Source organism: Spea bombifrons, chromosome 2, assembly GCF_027358695.1.
Source record: "Spea bombifrons isolate aSpeBom1 chromosome 2, aSpeBom1.2.pri, whole genome shotgun sequence".
Classification (NCBI taxonomy): Eukaryota; Metazoa; Chordata; class Amphibia; order Anura; family Pelobatidae; genus Spea; species Spea bombifrons.
In genome coordinates, this window is record NC_071088.1 from 118,957,885 (window position 1) to 118,969,271 (window position 11,387).

At 40.2% G+C, this 11,387-nt stretch overlaps 1 protein-coding gene across 3 annotated transcripts in view; it reads left to right on the top strand.

The window, feature by feature from the left end:
* The window catches only part of RARG (retinoic acid receptor gamma), an 80,085-nt gene extending 69,893 nt beyond the window's left edge, over window positions 1-10,192 (top strand). For all 3 annotated transcript variants that reach the window (XM_053456225.1, XM_053456226.1, XM_053456227.1), the window contains 7 exons: window positions 2,423-2,571; window positions 3,553-3,694; window positions 6,854-7,017; window positions 7,409-7,585; window positions 7,868-8,072; window positions 8,333-8,491; window positions 9,086-10,192. In XM_053456225.1, the coding sequence (XP_053312200.1) occupies window positions 2,423-2,571; window positions 3,553-3,694; window positions 6,854-7,017; window positions 7,409-7,585; window positions 7,868-8,072; window positions 8,333-8,491; window positions 9,086-9,276 (1,187 nt within the window). In that variant the 3' untranslated portion in view covers window positions 9,277-10,192. The remainder of the gene's footprint in view (window positions 1-2,422; window positions 2,572-3,552; window positions 3,695-6,853; window positions 7,018-7,408; window positions 7,586-7,867; window positions 8,073-8,332; window positions 8,492-9,085) is intronic.
* The last annotated feature ends 1,195 nt before the right edge of the window (window positions 10,193-11,387 follow it).

The following is an 11,387-nucleotide window of genomic DNA, read 5'->3' on the forward strand; positions in this document are numbered from 1 at the left end:
TTGATTGCAGACAGGAGGGCAGGAGAAAGAAGGAACACCTCATGTCTTTGATGGATTAGTTCCCGAGTGGCTTTAGCAATCTGGATGATGTCATGTTAGTGAATAGAAGATTGATGTCAGATACATTGGCTTCAGTCCCTTCAAAGAAAATAACAGGAATCATATTGATTAGTAAGAGTAAAGTAAAGTAGCATTTAATGATCTAATGAATGCCAGCTCGAAATGTAACAGATGCCTGGGCTGTTGAGTAAAGGTTTAACTCACAACCGCCTTTATTTTTTGGAGCCAGGCTTTCTCTTGCTTCTTCTGTAGTGTCAGGTTGTTGGTTTTATATACGATATGGCGAGTATTCCACCTTAGTGACATTGTCTGTGAGATCTCATAAATAGAGCAGATCTTGTTGGGCAGCTTTTTTTGTTGTACAGTAGGAGAGCAAAAAGAGGACACGTTGAGTTGTGGCCTACCTATCAAACATGGGTTTCCTGTTCTGTACGGGTGATTTATATCACCCCATAGGCAGTCTCAGCAGGAGGTAGAGATAGAAACGTGTCTCCAGGTATCATAAATATGGCTATGACACATGTTCCCTCTGGTGTGCAGGAGACTGAAAGTGGCCCTCTAGACTTAGCCTTGCTTTCTGTTCAATTCAGTATGAGCCAGCTTGGTTCATTCACCAGTAAATGTGCCGGTCATGCAGTAGGTGAGGTGCTTATCAGTAAACGGACATTGGGGTCCAGTAATTAATGCACTTGCTGATGGATCCCACTGTCATCTTGTGAGACTGATACCTGCTTTTTACAAACACTGCTATCAAGGGAGTAATCTGCTCAGCAATAAATAACACTGCCAGCCAGTGACATAGACCGTCGCCAACAAATAACACTGCCAGCCAGTAACAGAGACCGTCGCCAATAAATAACACTGCCATCCAGTGACTGAGACCGTCACCAATAAATAACACTGCCAGCCAGTGACATAGACCGTCACCAATAAATAACACTGCCAGCCAGTGACATAGACCGTCACCAATAAATAACACTGCCAGCCAGTGACATAGACCGTCGCCAATAAATAACACTGCCAGCCAGTGACATAGACTGTCACCAATAAATAACACTGGCATCCAGTAACAGAGACCGTCGCCAATAAATAACACTGCCAGCCAGTGACATAGACCGTCGCCAATAAATAACACTGCCAGCCAGTGACATAGACCGTCGCCAATAAATAACACTGCCAGCCAGTGACAGAGACCGTCGCCAATAAATAACACTGCCAGCCAGTGACATAGACTGTCGCCAATAAATAACACTGCCAGCCAGTGACAGAGACCGTCTCCAATAAATAACACTGCCAGCCAGTGACAGAGACCGTCGCCAATAAATAACACTGCCAGCCAGTGACAGAGACTTATTTCTTATTGCAGAAATAGCAATAAATTAATTCTAAAAGAGAACTCCTTGACAGACAGAAAGCATTATGAAAAAATGCGAAGAAAGATGAAAGAGAGGGGAGGTGGGACACGGAGACTCGGGCTCCCTGGGCCGCAGATGTAGCAGAAGGGCTGCGTTGCCCGCTTCTCGGAGTGCTCGCTCCTTTAACCTGTCTGTGCTGGAATGTGCTTTTCAGGGCATTGTAACAGGAAATTCTGTGTGTGTTGAAAGCTGGGATAGAAAGCATCTGCAGGCTGCCCCTGGGGGATGTTCTCAGCCTGAGGGGGGCTGCAAGGGCCAGGTTACATTAGGGTTAAGGCTGCCTTCTTTCCCTCTCTCCTGGTTATTTTGAGCTGCACTAAATTAGTAGCACATGTCTTCGTAGATATTCACATTTCTGCTTCCTTTAGTCAAAGGCATTGCCTAATAGGCAAGAAGGACTAATGAAATCCCTCTGTATTAAGAGGTCTTGGGTTCGAGGGTTCACTGGCATCTCTTTACCTCGGGTTTTTTGACTAATATTAGTTACTGTATAGGGAAAAGTCTTCTTTCAGATCCAAGGTGTTTGTGTACAAAATGTATATCTTAAGCTGACAGCATCTTGAAACAACAACCATAAATAAACTACAATAATTTTAACCTCTTTGATTGCAAGCTCTTCTGCCAAGCATTTTCAGTTGGTATGTAGCATTACCAGTTGTTAATGTTTTTTCATTAAAGGTTCAGTCTTAAACATTGTAAAAATTGTGTGTGATGTGTGAGTTCTGGTTCAAGCAAATATGTAGATGAAAGTGATGTATTATGAGTATGATATTCAGAATCCAAGCACTCGGATTTGGTTCCTTGTCTTGTGAACATAGTTTGCGGGACTAGCCATTATTTATGACTATGCAGTAAGTATTTAACACAGTACTAATTGGTTGTTATGATGGCTGCTACTTTGCCATATATCCCTGACCCATTCTTTGTCTCTCCTTGTTTGTGTTTAGCTGTGGAAACCCAAAGTACCAGCTCCGAGGAAATGGTCCCGAGCTCACCATCGCCTCCGCCACCTCCACGTGTTTACAAGCCCTGCTTTGTGTGCAATGACAAGTCTTCTGGCTATCACTACGGAGTCAGCTCGTGCGAGGGATGCAAGGTGAGACGCTGCACCTTCGTCAAGTTGTAGTATTCTTCACAGTGGAAATCTGGGTTTCTTGACACAAGTCATCTTGGCGCAACTGTTTCTTGAGTCAACGAGTTTAACTTGTGATTGAAATTTTTAATTGCTATGGGTCAGCAATAGTTCCAAGCTGAAAATGTACTTTTTGGGGAATTTACAAATGAGTTTGAATGAATTTTGTTCCGGGGAAAATCAGACTCCCTGAGGTTTTGTAGAAATGCAAATAAAAGTCAGGGAGCTGGAACCTGCATTAAGCTGAAGAAGCCAGGAGCTCCACGCTTGGCAATTGGGTGTCCAGCAAGTTTAACCAAAGCTAAATTAAGGACAGTCATGGACGCTTGCTCTTAATCACAGATACAATTCTCGAGTAGTTGTTTCTTGGGAACAGATCACAAGTAATAGTTTTTAGAGAGGATCTCCTACATTGCGTAGTCGCAGAGTCTTTTTCATCCCACCATTTATGGACAAAGTGACATGTCCATAGATTGCTTATACAGTACATATTGGTAAATGGTTTTATCTCGCTGTCATATAAACTGTCTGATTTCCTTTCAATATATCCTTTTCATTTTCTGTACCTATCTTTCGTGTGTCTTTTTTTTCCTTCTGTGTAATTATCGTCTAAAATAATCCTTCTCTTATATTTTCCCATCTTTGCAAATACCTTCAGCTCACCCTCCATCTCATGTGCGGTTTATTTTACTATATTCTTCTGTGCATTTCCAACATAAATGTCTGTCATCCCAAACTTGCCTGGTTTTTTCTGTTTTACTGAATTTTCCATAAGTATTCAATAATTATAATATTACTATATATATATATATATATATATATATAGTAGCACTATCCCATTGCCCTTTTATGACTCGCTTGTAGTTTGGTTTTTTTATTTTTCTTGTCCGCGTGTCCCACGCCAACCCCATCCATTCATCTCATACCCTTCCCTCTTTCTGGCAGGGCTTCTTTCGCCGCAGTATACAGAAAAACATGGTGTACACATGTCACCGCGACAAGAACTGCCAGATCAATAAGGTGACTCGGAATCGCTGCCAGTTTTGCAGACTACAGAAGTGTTTCCAGGTTGGGATGTCAAAAGAAGGTACGTTACTTTAGGTTTCTGTTAGCACTCGAGACAAAGGAAAACCAGGCAGATTTCACACAAAAGGTTTCTTCACATCTCAAATCTTGCATATGAGTGTCTGAGATAGTTTAGGCTCTGGACACATTCCTTGTAATTCCAGCACCTCATCTTGTCCCTCGGGTGCTCGAGTAAATAGAGTTTTTACACGAAGAGGCTCCTTGGTTCTGAATTCCAGAAGGATAAACAGATGCTCAAGTAACAATCAGACCCCGCTCTTTTCTTTTAAGTGAGCGGCCCTTTACTCTGATATCCCACAGGGACAAAAGGAAGAAGGCTGTAGTCTTTGGGATACATCAGTCGGGTTATACCTAGTGTCAAAAGTGCCAAATATCAGTAGGCTTGTTTTACAATATGTGTACTCATGTCTGGAGCGCCTTGGGCATCTAAAATAACAGTGTAAATAATACCGAGTTAAACTGTACTAACCACAAACCATTGCAGAATTTTATTTAGTAGGATAAAGTATCAAATACCCGCTACTTTTTTATTTGTAGCTCTGTCAGAACAAGATTTTGTAGGGATGCCTTGTGTGTACAGGTTTCTCTTGTTACTGTGTTTATCATCCCCTCCTTCTGTGTAGCCCATAGAATAAATGCACTGTAGTTGTCACAGTTTAACTCCATAGCAGTTTAAATTATGATGTACTAAAAAGGTTAATAAATGTTGCACATGTATGAAATAATACTTCATACTCAAATTATGCTTTTTAATTAACCGGTAAAGATTTGCAATAGAGAAATAAAATTTCTCCTATAGTTGTGAAAAACATCATATTATCAGCAGTAGAACATATAATAAACTCTACTAGGACATGTGAAGTGAGTAATTTGCTGTACAAGGAGGATCCCGATAGTGGTACAGTATAATGGAGAGAAAGTATGATGGAGAGAAGCTAGCATGGCAGCATTACCACAACTGGAATTAATTCAGGGATGTGTATCAGTAAACATAAGTTGGTCCACCTGCAGACATTTAGAAGATCCTGCTTGATGAGCTGAGGTGGTTGATTCTTGGTCTCGGTCCTATTGACCAACTCACTTTGGGTTGTGGGTTTTCCCAGAGGATACTTTGAAATGTTAGGCCATAGTAGGTACTGATTCTACATCAATGTTTGCAGATAATGTTTTAGATGTTCTGCCCTTTTTACCTAGACGTGATAAGATAGGACTTATAAATATGTAAGTAATATACACAGTCCAGTTCTTTGATTACTTGATTTTAGGCCACCGTATTGGCCGGAATTTCTCATAACACTTACTAGGAACCTCACAAAACCTTCTTGAGAGATAGACTGATCACTTTGCATGCTTTAGCGTTGTTCATCAATGTCATACTTCTGTGAATGGATCTATTTGCTTCAGTAAGAAGTCATTTTTCATCCTCTCTTTTCTTTTGTTTCTTAACCTGCCTGTTCTGTCTATTCACGGTAAGTTTCTTGTTTCAGGGCTCTGTCTTCTGTGTATTACCGTACATAAATCCTTCCCTGTCTTACCTTGGGGCTCTCCTTCTCTCCAGTATCCTACTTTATTTCTTTCTTTTTTCTCATAGTCTTTTGCCCTCTTTCTCACTCCCTCTCTTCCTCTTTTCGCCTGAGCTTTGAGCCTTTGTCACGCAAGCAGCACATTCCTTTTGTTCCCCGTCTCGTTCTCAGCCTATGCCCATCCTTCTGTCTCTTTCTCTCATTCCTTCTCTCTGGCTCTCTCTGCTCATGCCCTTCTCGTGCTATAAGTGGGTTTCCGGCGCCTGGCTTCCTGTTGTTAGGGTCCCGCACACTTTATCCCGAGGTGAAAAGGAAGTTCACAAGGAAATGTGTGAGGAAAGTCGGGACACAAGGGAGGTGGGTGAACGAGATAGAAAGCGAGGAGAGATGCAGAGAGGGCACAAACGTTCTAGAACCAGAGAGGGCGTCACGAAAAGCTCCTATTCACAAAAGGCAACTGGATAACATTCTGACGCATTCACGTTTGCTTAGCTGATTCTTCTTGGTTTATGTTCGTCATTGATTTGTGTTTGTCAGAAAAACGTAAGCCATGCCAAATGCTTGGCTTGGAAATGATACCATATACGTGTAGACAATGTGAAAATTCCCATGTTATGAAAATATCTAGCCCACCAAATCTGATGAGTATAGAAGATTTTTACATTCTCTGTGTATTTAATTGACAGTGATAGAAAGGCTAGTCGAAGTCCTAATTTACCATTAATCTTCTTAAATTGCTGAGGAGCAGTACAATTTAAGAAGCAATTGGCTTGATCACTGACCTCTTCTTTATAATTGACTGCTGCACCTCCCCTGAAACGGATATTAAGTATGTTTTTTATGCTTCGTGGTTTTTTTCCCCCCATATACCTCTGGTTTCTTGAGAATAGTAGGAAGAATTGACTGGGAGAGCAAAAAAAAAGATAAAAAATGATGCATCTCTGTATCCCCTGCGGTGATCATACCCACCACCTGCAGGCAAGGACAAAGGTCACCATCGAGGGCCAGAGGTCAGGTCACAATGTATTTTGTAATAAGGCTGAGACAGGAGACACAAGGCTAGTAATCCATTCCAAGTAACAGCTCTCCTCCCACTCACAGCGTTCACCAGATTTATCACCAATGATACAGTGCTTTCAGATCACTATAACCTTTTTAGTGTCAGACGAGTGCGTGCGATTTCACAGAAAGGGTTAAGAAAAAAGACAGACAATATTTTTGGTGATATGGATACGCACGCACCTAAATAGTATAAAATGATATTTCCCTGAGCAATAACAGGTTTACTACAGCAAGACATTAGCATTAATAATATTTCCGCAGATCAGTTCTGTGCCAGGTCGGGGATGGCTGGGCCACCAGGCACAGTTTATGGTTTTTACCGACACTGCATGTGACTCTTTATCTGGACATTGATGTCGTTCCGATGTTGGTATTTCTGTAATGGCACAAATTATCAATACCAGTGGGTATTATACTGGAGTGGCACATATATATATATATATATATATATATATATATATATATATATATTAATAATGTGTCACTCCAAAAAACATTGTTTTAATGTTTATATTTTTTATATTGTGTTTTGTTTTTTGTTTTGTTTACCCTATTTGTTTTGTTTTTTTCCTTAGCGGTGAGAAATGACAGGAACAAAAAGAAGAAGGAAGTGAAGGAGGAGGTGGTAGTACCGGACAGCTATGAGATGCCCCCCGAGATGGAGGAGCTGATACAAAAAGTGAGCAAAGCTCACCAGGAAACTTTCCCTTCTCTCTGCCAGCTCGGCAAATACACCACGGTAAGAGCCTCGGGAAAGCGAAAGGCATTTGTGAATGTATAAATTCCCTTAGAGGAACCATGTTCTGACCTGGATACTTGGATGAGACTTATATGTACAGCATGAGCTTAGGCCATTGCATTTTTCATTGGGCGTGATTGCTGGGGGATGCACAGGGTGGGTTTTCATTCATTGCCTTTTTAATGTAACTGATGAGATGGAATGTGTCCTATCGCCTTAACTCTCCTACAGCTAATTCACAGTGAAATGTGCATATGTTCCAATAATTTTAACCAAGCTGACTAGAGTTCAGTATTAATATCACAAACATTCAGGATTGGCGTCTGTACTGATACGTGTTTTGTGGGTTCTGCCTCATTAACAATGCGTCCCTTCTTCTCTTCTGCCACAGAACTCTAGTGCTGACCAAAGAGTGCAGCTGGATTTAGGTTTGTGGGACAAGTTCAGTGAACTTGCCACCAAATGCATAATCAAGATAGTAGAATTTGCCAAACGTTTGCCTGGATTCGCCACGTTGACTATCGCTGACCAAATCACCTTGCTGAAAGCCGCTTGCCTTGACATCTTGGTGAGTTGAAACACAAGCACCTCCGATCTCTCCAAGTTCTTCCCAATATATTATACAGAGCACCTATTTGTAGTATCAGATATAATAAAAGTGTAATTTGAGGCGCATTTGGAAGTTGTTGGTTGTTTTGGTAACCTCTGCACCGTGCCGTTAAGTTTTTTAGTGGAGCTTTTTGGCTACATAAGAAATGCTAAGACACCACCTAGCACTGTAAAATAATTATTATAGTACTGAATTCTTTCAGTGAAGACCTTTTTTATGACATGAACCCATTGGTTTTAGATGCTTCGGATCTGCACACGCTACACTCCAGAACAAGACACCATGACCTTTTCCGATGGTCTGACTCTAAACCGAACCCAGATACACAATGCTGGTTTCGGGCCCCTCACAGACTTGGTTTTTGCGTTTGCCGGCCAGCTACTTCCATTGGAAATGGATGACACAGAGACCGGACTTCTATGCGCCATCTGTCTAATTTGTGGAGGTATGGCAGCTCTCTCTTTAAACCTTCCCACACACGTCCATTAATATGCCAAACACCAGTATTTAAAATCACTAAAACGTAAATCTGTGTATGTCACCAGAGCGGTGGAGTTGTCTCTAGTTTGTGGTAATAGCAGCGCAGGAATATATTCTAAGAATGCGCTGAAAAGTCTAAAATACTGTGGCAACAAGGTGGGCCTGAACAGAGCCACTTGAGAATTGTGTCTGATTCATCGCATTAAACATGTTGTCTGCCTTTAGATCGGATGGACTTGGAAGAACCAGAAAAGGTTGAGAAACTACAAGAGCCGCTGTTGGAGGCCCTGAAATTTTATGCCCGTCGACGAAGACCTAACAAACCATACATGTTCCCACGCATGCTAATGAAAATCACTGACCTGCGTGGAATCAGCACAAAAGGTAATTGCTATTGGTCATTTATTTAATATATTATTAGGAAAAGGTAAAAAAGTTTTGGCTGTAATGAAAACGAAAATACCAATAAGAAGGAAAATGTATAAAGCTGTATTGGTCCAAAAGTAGATGGAGCCTTTAGTTGAAGGTGAATGAGTGACAACACAGAAGTTGTAGAGTCATATTAGCTTTTGGAACCTCGGAGGTCTTTTCTTCTGAGCCAAAAGAACACATCCTTAAGGCCATGAAAGCTTGTGTGGCTACATGTTTTTCTGTGTTGGCCCAAAGGTATCACCTTCAACTAAAGATTCCAATAAAGAAGGACTAACTTACAAATGCAGAATTATTCATACAAAATGAAGAAATTAACATACACCCCATACCTCACATTTTTTCTGGAGACAGCTTAATCCATTAGAACAATGTGAAGGCTGCTTGTGACAGACACAGTAATGTATTGTTTGATGAGCAGATGTGTATTGGCAAAACCTTTAGTATTGTTGACAAAGCCAAACTTTTTAATATGAGTAAATCTTGGGGAATGATACAATTACACTAGCCATTTTACATTATTTTAATGTTTTAATTGATATGTGATAGGTGCCGAACGAGCAATCACACTAAAGATGGAGATTCCCGGGCCGATGCCTCCACTGATCCGCGAGATGCTGGAGAACCCTGAAGCTTTTGAAGATGGCTCAGATACACCTAAAGCCAGTGAGACGTCCTCCTGCGAGAGTAGCAATGGAAGTCCCACAGAAGAAGATAGCAGCGGCTCCAAAACTCCCTAGCTGTTCTAACTTAGCGTGAATGAAATCCCCCAGCCTGAACACTTTGTGCGAGCCACCTAGGCTTTACCCCATAATACAAGGCATTCAGGGGTGAGCCTCGTCAATTGGGTCAACCCTTTTGAAGGCTCTATAATGCTCTTATTTACCGATGCAAAACATATCCTCCTCTTTGAAAGAGAGAGGGGACTTGGACTGAACTTAACTACAAGCAAAAATATCCAGGAAACCACTGGGGTTTCATGTAAATGTGATTTCTAACTCACATATGCACACAGGGGTATACCAAAACTTAAAAAAGCCTTCAAGCCCCTGGTTCTATAAGAAGCCCGAGTAATGGGTGAAAAAAAACTCTCCTACTCCTATGAATTTTTCCAAAGATTGTTTTGTTCTTTGACGTTCCGTGTCACTGTGAGATGGGTCATCAAACTCATCCTTGTTCCATTACCATAGAGAACACATTCCTGGAGAGGCCTGAAACACATCATGTGTGTACATATGCATATACATATATATATACAAGCACACGCGTATATATACACATATATGTATGTGCGTCATTAAATATATTTGCCATTGCAATGTTTTTTTATGCTTTTTTTTTTCCAATGGCTGAAACGAGGTCATATGACTATAAATAAAGCCTATTATTCCTTTACAAAGGCATCATCTGATGCGCTATGAAATGTTAAATATGTTGCATACGCCATCTTCATATACACAAAGCGGGCTGATATGGACTATTGTGATACACGTTATGGAGTAACCGTTTTCTCCTGGGACCTGGTATTGAAATTGTTAAATACTGGTGAACAAAGTAACTTGAACTGTATGTGTCAAATAGCCAGCTAAAGTAACATGTTAAAGCAACTGGTTATTGAAGTTGGAATAAATATTTTTTTATGGTTTCATGTAATTACCAGATGTGGTAATATTGGTACTTTTTATTTTTTCTTAAATGCAAGAAAAATAGGGGGGGGGGCGTTTTTATTTAATATAATAACTTAATACAAACATCAATTTGAAAACAAGGAAAACTGGGCCACATTTGGTTAAATATGATTATTTACAGAGTTAAATATGCGTAACGTTTATAGAAAAATACAATTAGTGAAGTTGCATACTTAGCAGAAGTTTAATTGCGCTATTTTATAGCACACGGTATGCTGCCATCTCTTGGTCAGTGACCAATTATTGAAATTGTGCTTATATCTTAAAAAAGTTTTTTTTATTAAAGGATACAACAAGAAGAAAATAGGGCCAAGGATCACAGACCTAGTTTGGAAGTTTCAAATTGCAGATACTAAGATCACTTTCCCATATCTTTTAATAAGTTTAGTAAATGATTAAAGTTAAGATAATGGTTATGAAGACGGGAACCACACTTGTAGTCCTGGATTTGAAAAAAGTTCTCTAACTAAGGTTATAGATGGTAATGGTTTATTTTCTAGCTGTATTCTGATTGGCTCAATACAGCAATGAAACCAATGGTAATATGCAATAGAAATGCCTTTTATTTGTTTTTTTGTTGTTTCGGAGTCTCTATAACCCAATTTTTAAGAACATGCACAACTTCTTGCCTCAACAGCAGACAAAACAGGTCTTTTAAAAAATCTCTGTACATTGTATAGATGCAGACACCCCTTTTTAAGCAACTTTCCCGATTCCACACCTTTCTTTGAGTACCCCCTTATTCTGTCTGGTTAGCCCGTCTGACCTCTGTAGATGTTAATCTAGATTTATCTGGGATTGAACGGTATCTGGAGAAGAAGGTCCTGTTAGTAAATCCCCATCAAACAAAATAAACTGAGCAAATCTATGGGTTCCAAGGTTTGATTCCTCAACATTTTTTTTTCTTTTTTTGGTTCATTTTTTCCAAACCAACTTCAGATATTGGAACTGATGACAGTGCCTAACAAACGGTGCACACCAACTATCCTGGAGCCAATGATTGTTTTGTTATTATTTTCGCTCTTCTATCGGTGAAGAGCAGTCAGATCTGTACCTATGCACAATGCAAGAGGTAGAACTTAGAAGATAAACTATAGCTGAAAGAACTAACACAAGTGGAAAGTATACATAAATTATACATATATCTGCAAAAAAATATGTTT